The sequence below is a fragment of the Megascapheus bottae genome, chromosome 22, assembly GCF_031878675.1.
Source record: "Megascapheus bottae isolate mThoBot1 chromosome 22, mThoBot2.hap1, whole genome shotgun sequence".
Lineage (NCBI taxonomy): Eukaryota > Metazoa > Chordata > Mammalia > Rodentia > Geomyidae > Megascapheus > Megascapheus bottae.
Window position 1 is genome coordinate 15,218,782 of NC_143530.1, and position 22,943 is coordinate 15,241,724.

The following is a 22,943-nucleotide window of genomic DNA, read 5'->3' on the forward strand; positions in this document are numbered from 1 at the left end:
TCAAAGCCAGCCTGGGCACTAAAGACACTAAAGACCATGAGATTCTTATCTCCAATTAACCACTAGAAAATGGGAAGTGGGGCTGTGACTCAAGGATTGGGTGGTAGGCTTTGAGCTGAAGAGCTCAGGGAGAACATCCAGGCCCAGAGTCCACCCCCCAGGACTGAAAACAATTGGTTTGGTATACTTTCTACATATTCTTGTATGCAATCAGGAATGGAAATATGATTGTTACTCAGATTACTGAATAGATAGTAGCCAATACTGGTGGATAGTTCTTTGTAACTGTAAGTCCCTTTGAGTTCACACATTTTAAAGTGATCAGTAAAATTGTTAATACTTTATATTTCAAGGAGTTTAATATAAGAGTAATTATTATAAAGGAAAATAACTGATACATAAATTCAAGATGACTTTAAACACATACCGTTTTTTGTTCTGAAAATTAGGAAGAAACTGAGCAATACCCACGGCGCTGTGCTTACCAAATCAATTTTATCAACTGATAGCCCCTAGACAAAGTCATCACAAGGATTCTATCCCATTTATTCAAATTATACATTCATTATTTACTGCATTGCACTATTCAATACAGCTGGAACATGTTTTCCCATCTATTTTTCATTAGATTTCTCCAAACTCTTAATAATTTTATGCGGTATTCCCATTACCTTCTTGCTTATTTATAAGAAGTAATTACTAGTTTGTTTCTTTTTTTTTTTTTTGACTCAGAGTTTCCCTCTGATCATCTTGGTGAAGGCGGTCTTGATTTCTTTGTTCCTCAAAGTGTAGATCAGTGGGTTCAGTCCAGGAGAGACCACAGTGTATGTGAGGGCAACAAGCCGGTCCTGGTCCACGGAGCTCCACGAGGCAGGACGCGCGTAAATGAAGAGAACAGGAGTGTATAGAACAATAACAACCATGAAGTGGGAGGCACACGTGGACAGCGCTTTGTGCAGCATGCTGCAGGAGTGGGTCTTGAGAAAGAGATAGATGATGATGTAGAAATAAGAGAGAAGGATCAGAACAAAGGTGTACATGCCCATAGTCCCGGTGACAGCATTGAGCAGCCATTGGTTGAGCTCAGTGTTCCCACAGGCCAGCTCCAGCAATGGCTTCACATCACAGAAGAAGTGGTGGATCTGGTTGGAAGCACAGAAGGTCAAGCGAGATGTCATGACTGAGTGCATCAGGGCATGGAAAAAGCCAGTGGTCCAGATAGTGACAGCTATCTTGGCACAGAGCTGAGGATTCATGATGACAGGGTAGTGAAGGGGTTTGCAGATAGCCATGAAGCGATCAAATGCCATCACAGCCAGCAACATGGCCTCTGTGCTCCCCAGGAAGTGGAAGAAATGCAGCTGGCTTATGCATGCCGAGAAGGAAATGGCTTTGTTGGTAGAGAGTAAATTTCCCAGCATCTTTGGCACTGTCACTGTGGAGAAACTTATATCTAGACATGCCAGATTTCCCAGGAAGAAATACATCGGCGAGTGTAATCCCGAATCAAAGATGACTACAGTGAGGACGGCTCCATTCCCAGCCATGTTGACAAAGTAGACAGTGAGGAAAACAGTGAAGAGAAAAGGATTCAGTTCCTGGATGTCTGTAACTCCCAGGAGGAGAAATTCAGTGACTGAGCTTTGGTTTAGCATTACTTAAAAGAAGATGACAGTGATTTGTGGAACAACATAAGGAGAACCAGTTAGGTTTGTCTTGGCAAGATAAATATTCTGCTATATTTTACTTAATTCCACCTTAGATTTGTCCCTAGGACTAATGTTACTTATTAGTTATGTATCCATTTTTATTCTCTTACCTGGTGAAGTTTACAGTTCAAAGCCACACAAGTAAGTCTTTGTATTTCCAGTAACTATCGAGGTAGAAAAACTGTGGAGCTAGTTCAGGTTGTTGATTGTGGCACAAACTCTTCATACCTCCAAAGCCTCTCCTTGTCTTTCTGAAAAATAGAGGCATGGTTTTAATGAGGCACAAATCTCTATGTCTAAAAATCCCAAGAGAAAATTGTCCCCAGGGCTGAGCTGAATTGATCTAAGATTAATCAGAAAGTCTTTTCATCTCCAGCAGTATATGGAAATTGCCTCAGACATCTAATATATAGTATTCTCTTTTACAAAAAGCTTCCCTAATATCTTTATTATGCTGGTCCCTTAGTTTCAGAGCTATAGACAACCTAGATATCAATACTATAAGGTATTTTCTTTCTTAGCGCATTGTATTTGTATCAAGTTATGATACTTTGACTTTCATACATGTCTATCATATCCTTTGAGCATGTTCAGCCCTTAGATTACCTCTCTGATTTTAACTAATGAGTTCTAGATTTCTCTTTCGACGTCCAAAAACGAGTACCCACAGTACTCTTTAAATTTTTATGGGATGGGACTGGTACTGGAGATTGAACTTAGGGCCTGGGCACTGTCCCTGAGCTTTTCACTAAAGGCTAGCAGTCGACCACTTTGAGCCACAGCACTTCAGGCTTTTAGGTGGTTAATTGGGGTAAGAGACTTATCGACTTTCCTGCCCTGGCTGACTTTGTACTGGGTTCTCAGATCTCAGCCCCCTGAGCAGCTAGGATGACAGGTGTGAGCCCTTGGTACCTGGCTTCAAGAAGCTTTGGCAATCATTGGCATCTCATGGTAAACTTGATTCCTGTCCCATGAATGTTTCTGTGATTTTCATTCATGGATTAGACTCCTGCATGGTCAAATCCTAAACGTGAGTTCAGATACCTTGAGTGTCCTTCAGTCTAGATTGTGTACATATGCCTTCAGTTAGGATTAGGATCTCTTACACTCACCACAAAAATAGAGAAAAACCAAGTTAGATAACACATGAAATTAAAGGGACAGTATGAATTACCCAGGACAAATTTGTGCTTTCCTCTCTGTTCTTGAGTGTGGGCTTGAGGTAAGATGAAATCATGACTGATTTGTGGTGCCAGAATTTGTGGTGTGTGTTGTTAGTGTACCGTTGTTCTAGAGGCTGGGAATTTCAAAACATGGTTTTGTTGTTATTGTTTTTTTGTGCTCAAGATTAGTGCTCTAACACTTGAGCTGCAGCTCCACTGGCAGCTAATTTTGGTAGTTAATACTGGAGATAAGAGTGGCATAGACTTTACTGCCTGGGCTGGCATGATCCTCAGATCTCAGCCTCTGGGGTAGCAAGAAAGGAAAAGAAAAAAGGGAATTCATAGAGTGAATGGACACACAAGAATTGAGGGGAGGGGCCTGGCATTTGGCCTAGTGGTAGAGTGCTTACCTAACATGCTGGAGGATCCGGATTTGACTCCTCGGTACTACATACATAGAAAAAAGCTGGAAGTGGTGCTGTGGCTCAAGTGGTAGTGCTCTAGCCCTGAGAAAGCCCAAGGACAGTGCTCAGGCTCTGAGTTCAGTCTCTAGTACCAGTCTATCCCTACTTGGCCCCGGGAGCTGTTCCAGGACAGGAGTGTTTGGGCCAGGCTGGCCCCGTCTGGCGTGGAGACCCAAGCCTCCTGTCCCTCTCCGCATGGGAGGTCAAGGCTCACAGCGAGTTCTGGGTTCCACGCGGCAGTGGCCACTCCGTGTAACCGTCAGGGCCTGCAGTGTGTGGCAGGCCCCATCTTCTGGATGGTTCTCTTCAGGACAGCCTTGACGTCGGCGTGGGCAGGCTGTGGATGATGGGGTTGAGGATGGGAGTGACCACAGCAGAGAAGAGGGACGGCCAGGCGTCAGTGTCCGGGTCATAGCTGGCCGTGGACGGATATAGATGAAGATGGCCGTGCCGTAGAGGAGGAGACGACGAGCAGGTGGGAGGAGCAGGTGGAGAAGGCCTTGTGCCGGCCTTGGCTGCGGGCATGGGAGGATGGTGCCAGGATGAGGGCGCAGGGGCAGAGGATGGCGAGGGCCGCGTCCAGGAGGATCTGCATCTCGTGGAGGGTGGAGTCCCCGCACAGGAGCTGCAGCACCCGGGCTGGATCTCACAGAAGAAGTGAGGGATGGCGCTGGGATGGAGAAGGGCAGGAGAAGATGAAGGGGGCCTGGTCCTCGCCGACCGCCCTGATGCCCTGGGGAGCCGCAGACACAGGGTGGGGCTTGGCAGTAGGTGGGGACCGAAGGGACGCGCAGATGGCAGCCAGCTGGACGCACCCTGTGGTGCCCAAGAAGAGGAGGAAGAACATGCAGAGCACAGCTCACGCGGGACGTGGCGCCGGCGGGGGCGCAGCGCTGCAGCAGTGCGGGCAGCGTGATGGTGGTGCAGCCCAGCTCCAGGCCCGAGAGGACCTGGAGGAAGAAGTCCATGGAGACCACAGGCCGACGCGGTGGACGCCAGCAGCACGAGGAGGAGGTGGAGGCCAGGGCGAGCAGGTAGATGGGCGGGAAGGCGGAGAAGAGCAGCCCTGCAGGTGGGCCCGGAGAGAAGCCCACCAAGAGGAATTCCTTCACCAGGGAGGTGCTGGCGCTCAGGATGCTTAGTGAGGGTGGACAGCCCCTCTTTCCCTCCTTCCCACCTTCCTTCCTTGCCTCCTTCCCTCCTGCCCTATTTCACTCCTTCCCCCATTCACTCGTTCACTCCTTCCCTGCTTCCATCCTTCCCTATTTCACTCTGTCCCCTGTTCACTGGCTCACTCCTTTACTGCTTCCCTCTTTCCGTCCCTCACTTCTCACCCAGCTTTGCCACAGGACCCAGGACTGAACGTGTTCTCCCAGCAGAATGGTTTTCTTTTTTTTCCTGCCTAAAGCTTGAATTGATGTCATGTTGAAGGCAGCTGGGTTCTCGTGCAATTCCAGATTTCCTTTTCTGTTCTAGGTCCCTCTTAGTCTTTTGCTTTCTTTTCCTCTCCTTCTTTCTCCTGATGCTATTTTCTTCTCAACTGCTCCACCCCCCCTCTGCCTGCCTCTCTCTCTCCCTCTCTCTCTCTCTCTCTCTCTCTCTCTCTCTCTCTCTCTCTCTCTCTCTCTCTCTCTCTCTCTCTTCCTCTCCCTCTCCCTCTCCCTCTCCCTCTCCCTCTCCGTCTCTCTCTTCTTGCTCACTCTCTCTGCACAATTTTCACCTCAGGCTTTCTGTCTTTTCTCTTTTTGGTGTCACTACCAGATGAATTTTACAGTCTTTATTGGGATAATAGTCAATAAATTGTCTCTTTCAGCTAAGCAGTTCAATTATCTGTAGGAGTGAGATTCTTTAAAAAAAATATGCTCTGGAAAACGAGAAGAACCCTGCCTTGATTGCTTATTTTTATCGTACATCCTCAGAAACATCATCTGTTTCTATCATCATGTACACTCAAGCCCCAGAACTGCACACAGAAACTCCACTAACTGCACCCACCGATACACTGCATTTATACATGTAAGTACAGGAGAATGACCCAGTATCCTTGGATGTTAAGTTAATCTATAATCACAAATGTGTCACTTTTTGTATATACACTGACATCATGGCAAAAAACAATGGAAGTGAAAACGTACTTAGCATGAAAATATAAACACCAAAAGACAGGCTTAAGTAAACACATCAGTCCAAATTCTGTGCAGATACAACCATATATCAGAAGTATAAGCTAACACACAGATACTTTTTCAGCCGAGAGTCCTTGGTTCATTTCACCTTGGGTCCTCTTTCAGTGTTTTCCAGGATGGAATTTGAACAGTATTTAAAAAAAAATTTATCTGTAGAAAAAGCTTGTGTTAAAGGCATTGGATGATGTGCGTGTTTTTCTTTTCATATATTTTTTTATTGTAATTTATAGAAGGGTTACATTATATTTGCCATATAGAAGGTGTATTACTTTACAAACATTGATACCCTTTCTCATGTCTTGGCCCCCATTTCCCTACTCCCCACCCCCATCCCTCATCTTGTTTTCCCTCCTTCCCTATACAATTTCAAATAACCAAATACAAATATATCCAATATATCAGATAACAAAGTGAGATACTGTAACAATGTGAGATAACCAAGGGACAGCAAAAGAGATGAGAGATAACATAGTACATTAAGGACAACAATCACTCATTATATGGCTTTTGTTTCTATATCCTAGAGGTTCTTTCATTTAGCATCATACTGTATGGCCTTATATGCCGGGGCCTACCGGCAGCAAATTGGGGTTCCTGAAATAGGGGGCATGGACTGGAAAAAATAGAAGAGCGACAAACACATCTGGTCTGGGAGGTCTGCCACCCAGGTAAAAACTGCAGCCTCGTTTATTGTCAACTCCAGGCTTATATCCCTTCTTGAAACCAGGGAACTTCCAGCTGTTACATTCATATGGTAAATCTCAGGTCATTTAAACAGAATAAGGCCATAAAACAATAAGACAATAAAGCCATTGTCTGATGCAAATCAAGGTACAATTTGATTCCACTCTGGCTCCCAACACTTATGTATCTAGGTTTTGCTCTATTGCAAGTCTCTGCTAGGAGAGCCCAAGATTTCTACTGGTTATGACAAATGAGGGAAACCATTGAGCCTATGTTGAGTCTGGCTTACTTCACTTAATATGATTTTTTCCTAAGTCTTTCCATTTCCTAACTAGTGGGGCAATGTGATTCTTTCTGACAGCAGCATAGAATTCCATTGTGTACAAATACCACATCTTGTTGATCCACTCATCAACTGAGGGATATCTGGGTTGGTTCCATATCTTTGCTATGGTAAATAGTGCTGCTATGAACATCGTTGAGTTGTGGATTTAGTATGTCCTTGTTTCTGGACAATTGGGTAAATGCCTAGTAGTGGAATTACTGGGTCATAGGGGAGCTCTATGTTTAGTCTTTTGAGGAACTGCCATACTGCTTTCCATAGTGGTTGAACAAGTTTGCACTCCCACCAGCAGTGTAGTAGTGATCCCGCCTGGCCACATCCCCTCCAACATCTGTTATTACTTTTCTTGATCCTGGCCATTCTAACTGGAGTGAGGTGGAATCTTAGAGTTGTTTTGATTTGCATTTCTTTTAAGACCAAGGATGTTGAACTTTTCTTCATGTGTCTATAGGCCATTTTTGTTTCTTCTTCAGAGAAGACTCTCTAAGTCTTTGGCCCATCTTTTAATGGGATGGTTGTTTCTTTGTAGATTAGTTTTGGGGTGATTCAATTTTTTGAGCTCTTGATATATTTTAGATATGAGGCCTTTGTCCACTGTATGGTTGGTGAAGATCTTCTCCCATTCTGTAGGCTTCCTAATTAATTTAGTAGCTATGTCCTTTGCCATACAAAAGCTCTACAATTTAATGCAGTCCCACTTATCCAGTCTTTCTCTGATTTGTTGTGATTCTTGGTCCTTATTAAGAAAGTTTCGACCTGTGCCAAGGAGACCTACTGTATCTTCTATTCCTTCTTGTAAAGTTTTTAGTGTGTCGGCTTTTACCTCGAGGTCTTTGATCCATTTGGAGTTAATTCTAGTGCAGGGTGACAAAGAGCGATCCAACTTTAGTTTTCTGCAGGTGCTTAACCAGTTTTGCCAGCACCACTTGTTGAAGAGGCTATCTTTCTTTCATTCTATTTTTTTGGTCCCTTGTCAAAGATTAGGTGGCCATAGGTCCTAGTTTAATATCGGGGTCCTCAGTTCTATTCCATTGGTCTTCAGGCCTGTTCTTGTGCCAGTACCAAGCTGTTTTGATGATTATAGCTCTGTAATAGAGTCTAAAGTTTGGAATTAAAATTCCTCCTGCGTTGTTCTTTCTGCTAAGAAGTGTTTTTGCTATAGAGGGTCTTTTATTATTCCATATGAAATTTTGGATTGCCTGTTCTATTTCCTTTAAGAATGACATTGGGATATTGATGGGTATTGCGTTGAATTTGTAGATAGCCTTTGGCAACATTGTCATTTTCACAATGTTGATTCTTCCAATCCAGGTGCATGGGAGGTTTTTCCATTTCCTCAGTTTTGTTTTAATTTCCTTTTTCAGGGTTTTAAAGTTTTCATCAAAAAGGTCCTTTACATTCTTAAGGTAATTCCTAGGTACTTTATTTTCTTTGAAGCTATTGCAAAAGGAGTTGCTTTCCTAATTGTTGCCTCGTTCCTCTCACTGTTGGCGTAGTAGAGGAAGGCGGTTGATTTTTGAGGGTTGATTTTATAGCCTGCTATCCTTCCAAAGTTTTGGAATCAGCTCAAGGAGCTTGGGAGTGGAGTCTATAGGATTCTTTAAATACAGAATCATGTCATCTGCAAAGAGGGAAAGTTGTATTTCCTCTTTCTTTATTTGGATCCCCTTTATGCTTGCTTCTTGCCTTATTGCACTGCCTAGGAATTCTAATACTATGTTAAAGAGGAGTGGAGAGAGTGGCCATCTTGTCTCATTCCTGATTTTAGAGGGAATGGCTTTAGCTTTTCGCCATTAAGTATAATACTAGCTGTGGGTTTGTCATACACAGCCTTTATTATACTGAGGAATGTTCCATGGATTCCTAGTTTCTCCAGAGCTTTTAGCATAAAGGGGTGTTGGATCTTGTCAAATGCCTTTTCTGCATCTATTGAGACAATGATGTGATTTTTGTCCTTGCTCCTGTTGATGTGTTGAATTATATTAATTGATTTGTGTATGTTGAACCAGCTTTGCCTCCCTGTGATGAATCCTGTTTGATCATAGTGTATAATTTTTTTGATGAGTTGTTGTAGACGGTTGGCCAGTATTTTGTTGAAGTTTTGCATCGTGTTCATCAAAGAAATAGGTCTATAGTTCTCTTTCTTTGATAAATCTCTGTCTGGTTTGGGGATGAGGGTTATACTGGCTTCATAGAATGAGTTTGGTAAAGAGCCTTCATTTTCAATTTCGTTGAAGAGCTTGAGGAGTATTGATGTGAGCTCTGCTTTGAAGACCTTACAGAATTCAGCTGTGAATCCATCTGGCCCTGGGCTTTTCTTAGGTGGAAGGTCTCTTATTGCCATTTCTATTTCAGTGATTGAAATAGGCCTGTTTAGTTGGGTTAGTTCTTCTGGTTCAGTGTGGGTATGTTAATATTGGCTAGGAATTCATCCATTTCATCTAGATTCTCAAATTTGTTGGCATAAAGATTGGAGAAGTATTCCCTCATGATATTCTGGATCTTGGTAATTTCTGTTGTGTTATTACCATTTTCGTCTGTGATTTTGTTTATTTCGGTATGTTCCCTTGTTTTTTTTGTAAGATTTGCTAAGGGTCTGTCAATTTTGTCAATTTTTTTTTTTTGCCAGTCCTGGGCTTGAGCTCAGGGCCTGAGCACTCTCCTTGGACTTTCTCAAGGCTAGAGCTCTACCACTTGAGCCTCAGCACCACTTTGGATTTTTTTTTCTATATATGTGGTACCAAGGAATCGAACCTGGGTCTTTGTGCATGCTAGGCAAGCACTCTACCAGTAGGCCAAACTCCCGGCCCCAATTTTATTAATTTTTTCAAAGAACCAACTCCTTGTTTTTGATTCTTTCTATAGTTTTTTTGGGCTCTAATTCCTTTAATTCTGCTCTGATTTTAATTACTTGCTTCCTTCTCTTGGGAGTAGGGTTTGTTTGTTGCTCTTTTTCCAGGAGCTTAAGGTGACACATTAAATTGTTGGTTTGCGATTTTTCCAATTTGTTATTATAGGCACTCAGAGCTATAAATTTTCCTCTGAGTACTGCCTTTGCTGTGTCCCAAAGGAGCTGGTATTTTGTGTGCTCCTTTTTGTTAAATTTCATAAACTGTTGAATTTCTGTTCTGATCTCCTTGATGACCCCTTGGTGATTCAACAATGTGTTGTTCAATCTTCATGAGTTACGGGGTTTTCGTTGGTGGAGATGGGTGTTCAGTTCCAATTTGATGCCCTTGTGGTCTGAGAGAATGCAGGGAATAATTTCAGTGTTTCTGAATCTGCCCAGGTTTGTTTTATGCCCTAAAATGTAGTCTATTTTGGAAAATGTTCTATGTGCTGCTGAAAAAAACATATATTGTGTTGTTGCTGAGTGGAATAATCTTCAGATGTCTGTTAGATCTAGTTGGTCTATACAGTTGTTCAATTCTAAGGTTTCTCTGTTGAGTTTTTGCCTGGTTGATCTGTCCATAGGTGAGAGTGGTGTGTTAAAGTCACCAACAATCAGTGTGTTTCGATCTATGTATGGTTTCAGTGAAAGTAAATTTGCTTGGTGAAATTCAGAGCTCCAGGATTAGGTTTGTATATATTTAGGATGGTTATGTCCTCCTGGAGGAAAGATTCCTTTAGTAGTAGGTAGTAACCTTCTTTGTCTTTTCTCACTAATTTTAGTTTGAAGTCTATTTTATCTGAGATGAGGATGGCAACTCCAGCCTGTTTAGTGGGCCGTTAGCTTGATAAACTTTCTTCCAACTCCTCACTTTAAAACATTTTTTTTTTTTTTTGGGTAAGATGTGTCTCTTGAAGACAGCAGAATGATGGATCTTGCTTTTTGATCCAATTAATAAGTCTATGTCTTTTAATTGGAGAGTTAAGTCCATTGATATTGAGAGTCAGGATTGAGAACTATTTATTAGTTCCTGCCATTTTTAAAAGCTTTCATTAGGGCCTGTGTCTTGACAGTTCTTGTGGTACTTAGATAGTATGATTTTTAGGTGCCATTTCTTTCTCTGTTTTACATATGTGTTGGTTTTCTATGTGCAGAACATCTTTGAGAATTTTCTGTAATGTTGGTTTGCTTGCTACATAATGTTGCAGCTTTTCCCTGGAATGGAAAGTTTTTATTTTTCCCTCAGTTTTGAATGAGAGTTTAGCTGGGTACAGTATTCTTGGTTGGTAGTTATTTGACTTAAGGGCATGACATATATTCTTCCAATCTCTTCTTGCTTGCATGGTCTCTGCTGAGAAATCTGGGGTTATTATGATTGGTTTGCCTTTGTAGGTGATTGTTCTCTTCTCCCTGGCTGATTTTAGGATCCTTTCTTTGGTCTCTATCGATCCTGTATGGATTATAATGTGGCAGTGGGATGTTCTTTTCTGGTCAGGTCTGTTTGGGGTTCTAAAAGCTTCTTGTATCTGGATGGGCCTGCCCTTCTGGATATTTGAGAAGTTCTCTGAGATGATTCCCTGAAGTGTATTTCCAATACCATTGACCTCTTTCTCCAGACCCTCCTCAATACCAATTAACCTTAAATTAGGCTTCCTAATTGTATCTTGGACCTCCTGAAGTGTTTTCTCGTATTTCCTAGATTTGAATTGACTCATTTTCTGTTCTTTCTCTTAACAACTTAATTATCTTCAACCCAAGAAATTCTCTCTTCTGCATTATCCAACCTGCTATCAAAGCTATCTACTTTATTCTTCAACTCCCTTGCTTCCAATTGCTCATTTTTGATGCCTTGCATTTCTTGTTTTTGATCATGTATGGATTTCTTTAACTCCTTGATTTCCATTTGAGTGGTTAACTCAGCAGCTTTATTCTCTTTGGACATTTGTTGGACTTCGGTCACCTTTTTGTTTGTGGATTGTATGAATTCATCCATTTTTCTTTGAAAAACCTTTATTGTGGCCTTCTTTATGGCTTCCCCTTTTTCACATATCACCTTGTTTATGGTTTCCTCTTGTTTGGCGATAGCTTCCTCCCTTATCTCTTTATGTTTTCACACTTTTCATTAATGTTTATCAATCGCATTTGTATATCACTTGGAAGACTCTCCTCTAGAGACTGCTCCATTGCCTGTTTATATTGGGTGGGAGATGCTATTCCTTGATTTGACATTTTTCTAGAGTTTCTTGTTCTGACCATTAGAAGATGGGAGCAAGATTAATACTAAACAAGATTATAATTTTTCAGATATAACCAACCTAGACATTTTTAGTTGGCTGACAATAGATGTTCACAGTTTTGACTGGTAATATCACTCTCTCTTTCTTTTTGTGCACTTACCTACAAATCTAACACAATCACAGATTACTGATTTATGACCAAAACAACAAGCCCCTCAATCCAATCTCTATTGCATTTAAGACATGCGTGTTTTTTCTTCTTTCTACATACGGGATCCCTCATGAGGAGAGTAGGTGTGGTGTCTCATCAAGTCTCTGAGGACCAAAGTCCCCAAGCCTATTTGACTTTCCAACAGGAAGAACTTTTCATATAACTAATTAATCTGTTATTTTGGAGTCTGTTCCCTCCATCACAAGAATTTTAGGTGATCTCCCAAGAACATTGTAGCTACTGGTTTCTTTACCTGTTTCATATCTCAGATCAACAATAGTTTTTCTTTGTCATGATTTTTTTCTATCACTGTAGACATTCTGGTATATCTACACAATGTAACAATTCATTTTACTGTATTGGTATAGTTAATAATGAATTTAATTTGGTTTTTGCTGGTCCTAGGTTTTGAACTCTGTGTTTGGGCACTGTCTCTGAGCTTCCACTTGAGACACACCTCTACAAATTCTGGAATTAAAAAAAAATACCAGTCTTGGGTCTTGAACTCAGGGCCTGTGCACTATCCTTGGGCTTTCTCGAGGCTATAGCTCTACCCCTTGAGGCACAGCACTACTTCTGGCTTTTTCTATATATGTGGTATTGTGGAATAGAACCTGGGTCTCCATGTATGCTAGGCAAGCACTTTACTTCCCCCAGACCACACTCCTGGCCCCAAATTCTGGCTTTTTGTGATTAATTGAAGATAAGAGTCTCATGGATTTTCCTGTCTAGGCTCCCGTTGAGCCTTGATTCTCAGGTCTCATCCTCCTGAGAAGCTAGGATTATAGGTGTGAGCCTTTGGCACCTGACAATAAAATTTACTTTCTAAGGGTTCAGAGAGTCTCATTTATATTTTAGTTTTTTTTTTATGGAGAGTTAGGAATGTGAGAGAAACATTTTTGACCTAGTGAGCTTAAAAATAATAATTTCTTTCTTAACCTTCAGGATATCAGTTGGAGGGTTTGTGGAGCAATTGGGAACCTGCCTGGACTACAAGGCATAAAGTTCTCTGAGGTAGGGAGTGGCTCTCAGTATACAAAGAAAGGAAGTTGCTGTAGTGAAAGCAGCCATGAGCCTTGTATATGACACTCAAGCTAGTGTACAGTGATCTGAGCATTGCTAGGGATCACGCCCAGTGCCTTACTATGTGGAAAATGCTGAGCTACTTGAATATTGCTATTCAAATAATGAGCAACAGCAATTTAATTCTGCCACTACCAGATTCTGTCCCAATATTGAGAATATTTTAACTTAAAATTTCCAGGTGATTAGAACTTGTAGCCAATTGCTTGTCATCAGTAACATAAATACCTCAGAAACAAGATAGTGAAGTGGACAAAGCCATCGAAAGAATTAACAAATTTTTAAAGCTATGCTTAAGAAAGGGTACATTAAGCTGGGTGCAGTGACTCACACCTGTAATCTCAGAGGGCTGAGATCTGAGGATTGCTGTTGAAAGCCAGCCTGGGCACTAAATACACTAAAGATCATGAGACTCTTATCTCCAATTAACCATTAGAAAATGGGAAGTGGGGCTGTGGCTCAAGGGTAGGGAGGTAACCTTGAACTGAAGAGCTCAGGGAGAGCGCCCAGGCCCAGAGTCCATGCCCCAGGACTGACAACAAACAAAACTAAACAAAACAATTGGTTTAATATACCTTCTACATATTCTTGTATGCAATCAGGAATGTAAATATGATTTTTACTCAGATTACTGAATATTATTGGACAGTTTTTTGTAACTGTAAGTCTCATTGGGTTCACACATTGTACAATGTTCAGTACAATTATTAGTACTTTATGTTTCAAGGAGTTTAATGTAAGAGAGTAATTATTTCATTGGAAAAGTAAATAACTGATACATGAATTCAAGATGACTTTAATTTTTAAATTGTTATTAGGTGATATACAGAGGGTAAAACTAACTTTTAAAACACATGTACTGTTTCTTGTTCTGAAAATTGGGAGGCAAATAAGCAATAGCCACTGTGCCCAGCTTACCGAAGCAATTTTATCAACTGATATCCCCTAGACAATGTCACCACAAGGATTCTACAGCAGTATCCTCTTACATTATTCTCGGCAATGCATTACTAAATACAGCTGGAACAAGTTTTCCCATCTCTTTTTTATTAGATTTCTCCAAACTCTAAATAATTTTGAGCAGTATTCCCATTACCTTCTTGCATATTTATAAGTAAGAAGTAACTATAAGTGTTTTTTTTTTTGACTCAGCGTTTCCCTCTGATCATCTTGGTGAAGGCGGTCTTGATTTCTTTGTTCCTCAAAGTGTAGATCAGTGGGTTCAGTCCAGGAGAGACCACAGTATACATGATCGCAACAAGCCGGTCCTGGTCCACGGAGCTCCACGAGGCAGGACGCGCGTAAATGAAGAGAACAGGAACGTATAGAAGAATAACAACCATGAAGTGGGAGGCACACGTGGACAGGGCTTTGTGCAGCATGCTGCAGGAGTGGGTCTTGAGGAAGAGATAGATGACGATGTAGAAATAAGAGAGAAGGATCAGAACAAAGGTGCACATGCCAATAGTCCCAGAGACAGTATTGAGCAGCCACTGGTTGAGCTCAGTGTTCCCACAGGCCAGCTCCAGCAATGGCTTCACATCACAGAAGAAGTGGTGGATCTGGTTGGAAGCACAGAAGGTCAAGCGAGATGTCATGACTGAGTGCATCAGGGCATGGAAAAAGCCAATGGTCCAGACAGTGACAGCTATCTTGGCACAGAGCTGGGGACTCATGATGACAGGGTAGTGAAGGGGTTTGCAGATAGCCATGAAGCGGTCAAATGCCATCACAGCCAGCAACATGGCCTCTGTGCACCCCAGGAAGTGGAAGAAATGCAGCTGGCTTATGCATGCCGAGAAGGAAATGGCTTTGTTGGCAGACAGTAAATTTCCCAGCATCTTTGGCACTGTCACTGTGGAGAAACTTATATCTAGACATGCCAGATTTCCCAGGAAGAAATACATCGGTGAGTGTAATCCTGACTCAAAGATGGCTACAGTGAGGACGGCTCCATTCCCAGCCACGCTGACAAAGTAGACAGCGAGGAAAACAGTGAAGAGAAAAGGATTCAGTTCCTGGATGTCTGTAACTCCCAGGAGGAGAAATTCAGTGACTGAGCTTTGGTTCAGCATCACTGAAAAGATGATTATGACAGTGATTTGTGGAACACTGTAAGGAGAACCAGCTGGATTTGTCTTGGCAAGACAAATAGGGTGCTGTGTTTTACATAATTCCACCTTAGATTGTATCTGGCATTTGTCCCTAGGACTAATGTTACATATTAGTTATGTATCCATTTTTATTCTCTTACCTGGTGAAGTTTGCAGTTCAGAGCCACACAAGTAAGACAAACTTTGTATTTCCAGTAACTATCCAGGTAGTTCATGCTTTTGATTGTGGGACAAACTCTTCATACCTCCAAAGCCTCTCCTTGTCTTTCTGAAAAATCAAGTCAGGGTTTTAATGAGGCACAAATCTCTGTACCTAAAAAATCCCAAGAGAAAATTTTCCCCCAGGGCTGAGCTGAATTGATGTAAGAGTAAACAGGAAGTCTTTTCACCCCCAGCAGTATATGGAAACTGCCTCAGACATCTAATATATAGTGTTCTATTTTACAAAAAGTCTCCCTGTATCTTCATTATCCTTGTCCCTTAGTTTCAGAGCTATAGACAATGTAGATATCAATAGCACAAGGCATTTTCTTTCTGTACTTAGTGCATCGTGTTTGTATCAAGTTATGATCCTTTATGAATTTCATACATGCCTGTAATATCCTTTAAGCATGCACAGCCCTCAGATTACCTCTCTGATTTTCCTACTTAGTTCTGGATTTCTCTCTGTATATCCCTAACTGTGCTCACAGTACTCTTCTAACTTTCTGTGGGACCAGACTGGTACTGGAGATTGAACTTAGGGCCTGGGTGCTGCCCCTGAAGTTTTCACTCAAGGCTAGCACTCGACCAGTTTGAGCCACAGCACTACTTCAGGTTTTTAGGTGGTTAATTGGGGTAAGAGACTCATTGAATTTCCTGCCCTGGCTTACTTTGCACTTGGATCCTCAGAGCTCAGCCTCCTGAGTAGCTAGGATGACAAGTGTGAGCCCTTGGTACCTGGCTTCAAGATGTTTTGTCACTCATTGTCATTGGCATTGGTAAACTTGATTCCTGTGCCATGAACGTTTCTGTGATTTTCATTCATAGATTAGATTCCTGCATGGTCAAATCCTAAAAGTGAGTTCAGATACCTTGAGTGCCCTTCAGTCTGGATTGTGTACATATGCCTTCAGTTAGGATTAGGATCTCTTACACTCACCACAAAAATAGAGAGAAACAAAGTTAGATAGCACATGAAATTAAAGGGACAGTGTAAAATACCCAGGAGAAATGTGTGCTTTCCTCTCTGTTCTTGAGTGTGGGCTTGAGGTAAGATGAAATCATGACTGAATTTAGGCCTGTGAGATTTCGTGGTGTGTGTTCTATGGGTTGGCAATTTCAAAACATATTTGTGTTGTTGCTATTGGTTTTTGTGCTCAAGTTTAGGGATCTAACATTTGAGCCATTGCTGCACTTGCTGGACTTAAGAATCGCACAGACTTTCCTGCCTGGGCTGGCTTGGAACCATGATCCTCAGATCTCAGCCTTCTGATTACATAGGGATTGTAGGATTACAGCAGTGTGCCACTGGCACTTAGCTTTATGGGGAGTTTTTAATGTGGAGGCTTCATGTGAGTCGGAATTACGTTTGGAAGGAAAAGTCATACAAGGAAAGTATCAGCAAATAATTCTAAACACCTTCATGACATATATGATATGATACCATTTATAAAAACCATATGCTAGTCGGGTGCTGCTGGTGGCTCATGCCTGTAATTCTGGCTAGTCAGGAGGCTGAGATGTGAGGACCGTGGTTCAAAGCCAGTCCAGGCATGCAAGTCCATGAGACTCTTATCTCCAGTTAAACTGCCAGAAAACTGGAAATGGCCCTGTGGCTCAAGTGGTAGAGCTCTAGCCTTGAGATGAAGAGCTCAGGGACAGCACCGAGGCTCAGAATTCAAGCCCTATTACTGACCAAAATAATCATATGCTAGAAATATTTTTATGAAAATCTTAAATATAGGAAAACCTATATTCACTACATTGTGGGAACCTCTATTATCTTCCTGTCTATCATCTATCTATAAATTATCTCCAATGCAAGAAGAAATTTGATATTACATATATACGTATATACATACTGTGAATCTATTTTGGTGAAAAGGAATAAGTAAACACCACTGAATTAAATTATAAGGCTTCAGGATAGCAAAAGAAACAATTCATCACCAGGTGCCGATGGCTCATGTCTGTTCTTGGTTCGAAGTCAGCCTCTACAGGAAACTGTGAGGCTCTTTTATAGACCAAGATGCTCAAAGCTGTAAGTGGTGCTGAGACACAAGTGGCAGAGTGCTTGCCTTGAACAAAAGACTCAGGGACAGTGCCTAGCCCAGAGTTCAAGCACTAGGAGTAACAAAAAAGAAGAAAAAAAGAAATAATTCATAGAGAGAAACCCATACGTAAGAATTGAGGGGAGGGGTCTGAGAATTTGGCCTAGTGGTAGAGTGCTTGCCTAGCATGCCTGAAGATGCGGTTTCGATTCCTCAGTACCACATACATAGAACAAAGCTGGAAGTGGTGCTGTGGCTCAAGTGGTATTGCTCTAGCCTTGAGAATGCCCAAGGACAGTGCTCAGGCCCTGAGTTCAATCTCCAGTACCAGTCCATTCCCGCTTTTGCCCGGGAGCTGTTCCAGGACAGGAGTGTTTGGGCCAGGCTGGCCCCGTCTGGCGTGGAGACCCAAGACTCCAGTCCCTCTCCTCATGGCAGCTCAAGGCTCACATCGAGTTCTGAGTTCCCTGAGGCAGTGGCCACTCCGTGTAACCGTCAGGGCCTGCAGTGTGTGGCAGGCCCCATCTTCTGGATGGTTCTCTTCAGGACAGCCTTGACGTCGGCGTGGGCAGGCTGTGGATGATGGGGTTGAGGATGGGAGTGACCACAGCAGAGAAGAGGGACAGCCAGGCGTCAGTGTCCGGGTCATAGCTGGCCTTGGGATGGATATAGATGAAGATGGCCGTGCCGTAGAGGAGGAGACGACGAGCATGTGGGAGGAGCAGGTGGAGAAGGCCTTGCGCCGGCCTTGGCTGAGGGCATGGGAGGATGGTGCCAGGATGAGGGCGCAGGGGCAGAGGATGGCGAGGGCCGCGTCCAGGAGGATCTGCATCTCGTGGAGGGTGGAGTCCCCGCACAGGAGCTGCAGCACCCGGGCTGGATCTCACAGAAGAAGTGAGGGATGGCGCTGGGGTGGAGAGGGGCAGGAGAAGATGAAGGGGGCCTGGTCCTCGCCCACCGCCCTGATGCCCTGGGGAGCCGCAGACACAGGGTGGGGCTTGGCAGCAGGTGGGGACCGAAGGTACGCGTGCAGATGGCTGCTGCGTGGTCGTAGGCCATGGCGCCCAGCAGGCAGCACCCTGTGGCTCCCAAGAAGGGGAGGAAGAACATGTGGAGCGCAGTCCACGCGGGACGTGGCTCCGGCCGGGAGCAGGCCGGGGCGCAGGCGCTCCAGCTGCGCGGGCAGCGTAATGGACGTGCAGGCCAGCTCCAGACCCGAGAGGACCTGGAGGAAGAAGTCCATGGAGACCACAGGCCGACGTGGTGGACGCCAGCAGCACGAGGAGGAGGTGGAAGCCAGGGCGAGCAGGTAGATGGGCAGGAAGGCGAAGAGCAGCCCTGCAGGTGGGCCAGGCGAGAAGCCCACCAAGAGGAATTCCTTCACCAGGGAGGTGCTGGCGCTCAGGATGCTTAGCGAGGGTGGACAGCCCCTCTTTCCCTCCTTCCCTCCTTGTCTCCTTCCCTCCTTGCCTCCTTCACTCATTCCCTGTTTCACTCCTTCCCCCTTTCACTCGTTCACTCTGTCACTGCTCGCCCTGCTTTGCCATCAGGCCCGGGACTGGATGTGTCCTCCCAGCAGATGGTTATTTATTTATTTTCTCTGCTTAACACCAGAACTTGTGCCATGTTGAAGGCATGAGAAACCCAGCTGCAAATCGAGATTTCCTTTTCTGTTCTTGGTCCCTGTCAGTCTTTTGCTTTCTTTTCCTTTCCTTCTTTCTCCTGATTCTATTTTCCTCTCAACTGCTCCACTCCAACCCCCTCTCTTCTGCCTCTCTCTTTCTCAGCCCAGCTTTTACCTCAGGCTCTCTGTCTTTCCTCTTTTTTTGGCGTTTTGCTTCAATTTGCAGTAATTTCATTTTATATCATTTCACTAACAGATGAACTTTACAGTGATTATTTACTGGGAAAATATTCAATACATTGTCTCTTTCAGCTAAGCAGTTCAATTATCTGTAGGAGTGAGATTCTTTAAAAAAAATGCTCTGCAAAATGAGAAGACCCTTCCTTGATAGCTTATTTTTATCGTACATCCTCAGAACCATCCGTTTGTATCATAATGTACACTCAGGCCCCTGAACTGCACACAGAAACTCCACTAACTGCACCCACTGACAAGCTGCATTTAAACATGTAAGTAAAGGAGAATGACCCAATATCCTTGGATGTTTAGTTGATCTATAATCACAAATGCATCACTTTTTGTATATATACTGACATCATGGCAAAGAACAATGGAAGTGAAAATGTATGTAGCATAAAAATGTAAGCACCAAAAGACAGGCTTAAATAAAACACATCAGTCCAAATTCTGTGCAGATACAACCATATATCAGAAATTTAAGCTAACACACAGATACTTTTTCAGCTGAGAATCCTTGGTTCATTCCACTTTGGGTCCTTTTTCAGTGTTTTCCAGGATGGGATTTGAACAGTATTGTTAAAAAATTTATCTGTAGAGAAAGCTTGTACTAAAGGCATTGGATGACGTGCTTGTTTTTTCCTCTTTCTACATACGGGATCCCTTGTGAGGAGAGTAGTTGTGATGTCTCATCAAGTCTCTGAGGACCAGAGTCTCCAAGCATATTTGACTTTCCAACAGGGAGCACTTTTCACATAACTAATTAATCTATTATTTTGGAGTCTGTTCCCTCCATCACAAGAATTTTAGGTGATCTCCCAAGAACATTGTAGCTATTGGTTTCTTTACCTGTTTCATATCTCAGATCAACAATAGTTTTTCTTTGTCATGATTTTTTTCTATCACTGTAGACATTCTGGTATATCTACCCAATGTAACAATTCATTTTACTGTATTGGTATACTTAATAATGAATTTACTTTTGCTTTTGCTTGTCCTAGGTTTTGAACTCTGTGTTTGGGCACTCAGAGAGCTGCCACTTGAGACACACCTCTACAAATTCTGGTATTTTTTTTATACCAGGCCCGGGTCTTGAACTCAGGGCCTGAGTAGTATCCTTGGGCTTTCTCAAGACTAGAGCTCTACCCTTTGAGCTACAGCACCACTTCTGGCTTTTTCTGTATATGTGGTACTGTGGAATCGAACCTGGGTCTTCATATATGCTAGGCAAGCACTCTACTTCCACCAGACTAAACTCCTGGCCACAGATTCTGGTGTTTTGTGATTAATTGAGGTTAAGAGTCTCATGAATTTTCCTGCCTAGGCTTCCTTTGAACCTTGATTCTCAGGTCTCAGCCTCCTGAGAAGCTAGGATTACAGGTGTGAGACACTGGCACCTGGCAGTAAATATACTTTGTAATCTTTCAGGTAGTCTCTTTTGTATTTTAGTCATTCTATAGAGAATTAAGTATATGAGAGAAACATTCCTGATCTTGTGAGCTTAAAAGTAACATTTTCCTGGAAAATTGTTCCTAATTTCTCTTGCTTTGACTTAAAAATTTATTATACAAGGGCTTTATTTACATTCTCATCATTGAATTTATTAATAAATTTATATTTCTTCTGTGTCTTTACATATTTTCAAAGATCTGATAGATTTTACAAGTTAGGAGTTTCAAAACATGCACAGTTCTTGCAATAACAAGCTCCAAATTCAAAAGTGGCCTAAACAGTAATATCTCCATGACCCCGATATTCTATTCTTTTTTTTTTTATTTTGGCCACTCCTGGGGCTTGAGTCAGGGCCTGGGTACTGTCCTTGGACACTTTTGCTTAAGGCAAGTGCTTTGGCTCAAGTGATGATGCAACACTTCTGGCTTTTTCTGTGTATGTGGTACACAGGAATTGAACCCAGGGCATCATGTACCACTAAGCTTTGTTCCTGGCCCATATATAATATTCTTATCAAATATATTTAACTAGATATAACCTGTATATAACTATAAGGTAACATTCACTATAAGGTAACATTCACAAGGCAAGCTGATGGTATATTATAAAGTGAAGTAACTTACACAGGTTCTTTGAAAACATTAATCTCAAAGACAAAAGGAAAGTAGATAAGGATAAATTGTTTTCATATAGTTTTTATTGTAATTAATAGACAGATTACATTATATTCACCAGATAGTAGGTGCATTACTTCACATACTTTGATACTTTCTCATGTGATAAAGATAAATTTTTTTTTTTTTTGCCAGTCCTAGGCTTGAGCTCAGGGCCTGAGCCCTGTCCTTGGACTTTCTCAAGGCTAGAGCTCTACCACTTGAGCCTCAGCACCACTTCTGGCTTTTTTCTATGTATGTGGTACGGAGGAACCGAACCCGGGTCTTCATGCATGCTAGGCAAGCACTGTAACCACTAGGCCAAACTCCCGGCCCCGAAAAAGATAAATTTTACACATCAATGGATATGTTAAGGAAAAATTTAACTCCTCAATGGATATGTTGAGTTGAAAAACTCTTATATAACTAGTGGAAGACAATAAAAATTAATAATGAATGTAATCTCAAAATAAGTAAACTTAAAAAAATAGGTAAACTTTATAATTCAGAATCTGAGTGAGCTACTTCAGATAAGCAAAAGTATTCATTTTTCTATTTTCTTTTTTATTAAAGAATTTAACATTGATTTTTACATCATATTTCACGTGATGTGTTTAACAAACAAGTATTCAAGAAGGGAATCTCTACATTTTATATATGCTTAATTGTTTGAAATAGGAGAGGGAAGGGGGAAATCAAGTTGTGCGGGGGGGAGGAGGGGAGGGAAATGGGGAACATGATATGAGAAAGGGTATCAATATTTGTGAAGTAATGTACCTTCTATCTGGTGAATATAATGTAACCCTTCTATTAATTACATTAAAAATATATGAACAAAGATGGGAATCTCTATATACAATCCATTTTTGTATTTTCATCATAAAATCACAGACACTCATTTGTGCCACTGATGTATTCAGAAATCACCATTAGGTTCAGACACTTGTTAACCTTCAGGATAGCAGTTGGAGGATTTGTGGTCTAGAAGGGATAAATCTCTCTGAGGTAGGCAGTGGCTCTCAGTTTACAAAGAAGGGAAGTTGCTGTAGTGAAAGCAGCCATGAGGCTTGTATATGACACTCAAACTAGTGTACAGTGATCTGAGCATTGCTAGGGATCACGCTCAGTGCCTTACCATGTGGCAAATGCTGAGCTACTTGAATATTCCTATTCAAGTGATGAGCAACAGCAATTTAATTCTGCCACTACCAGATCCTGTCCCAATATTGAGAATATTTTAACTAAAAATTTCCAGGTCATTAGAACTTGTAGCCAATTGCTTGTCATCAGTAACATAAATATCTCAGAAAGAAGAAATATGGGACAGAATGTGTGTGTGTGTGTGTGTGTGTGTGTGTGTGTGTGTGTGTGTGTGTGTGTGTCTGAAGGCAATCTGTCTCCTCTGGAACTCAACAGCTCTACAGTAAAAACCCAGTAATGAGAGTGAAGTGGATAAAGCCATACAAACAATTAAAACAAATTTAAGCTATTCTTAAGAGGGGTACATTAAGCTGGGTGCAGTGGCTCACACTTGTAATCCTAGTTATTCAGGGGGCTGAGATCTGAGGATTGCTGTTCAAAGCCATCCTGGGCACTAAAGACACTAAAGACCATGGGACTCCTATCTCCAGTTACCCAGTA

The 22,943-nt window shown here is 42.2% G+C and overlaps 2 protein-coding genes and 2 pseudogenes across 2 annotated transcripts; all 4 read right to left on the reverse strand.

Moving 5' to 3' along the window:
- Positions 1-518: 518 nt before the first annotated feature.
- On the reverse strand, positions 519-1,730 carry LOC150047997 (olfactory receptor 12D1-like). The gene has a single exon (XM_090355341.1). It carries the CDS (start codon positions 1,653-1,655, stop codon positions 729-731), a length of 927 nt encoding a protein of 308 aa, XP_090211467.1. The 5' UTR covers positions 1,656-1,730; the 3' UTR covers positions 519-728.
- A 1,865-nt stretch (positions 1,731-3,595) lies between these two features.
- LOC150047998 (olfactory receptor 10C1-like) lies at positions 3,596-4,183 on the reverse strand (annotated as a pseudogene).
- A 9,935-nt stretch (positions 4,184-14,118) lies between these two features.
- Positions 14,119-15,045, reverse strand: LOC150047999 (olfactory receptor 12D1-like). Its single transcript, XM_090355242.1, has one exon. It carries the CDS (start codon positions 15,043-15,045, stop codon positions 14,119-14,121), a length of 927 nt encoding a protein of 308 aa, XP_090211368.1.
- A 2,786-nt stretch (positions 15,046-17,831) lies between these two features.
- Positions 17,832-19,921, reverse strand: LOC150048000 (olfactory receptor 10C1-like; annotated as a pseudogene).
- Positions 19,922-22,943: the final 3,022 nt, after the last annotated feature.

Coding starts and splice junctions, on each gene's coding strand:
- LOC150047997 (XM_090355341.1), bottom strand. CDS start 1,655: ATGCTAAACCAAAGCTCAGTCACTGAATTTCTCCTCCTGGGAGTTACA.
- LOC150047999 (XM_090355242.1), bottom strand. CDS start 15,045: ATGCTGAACCAAAGCTCAGTCACTGAATTTCTCCTCCTGGGAGTTACA.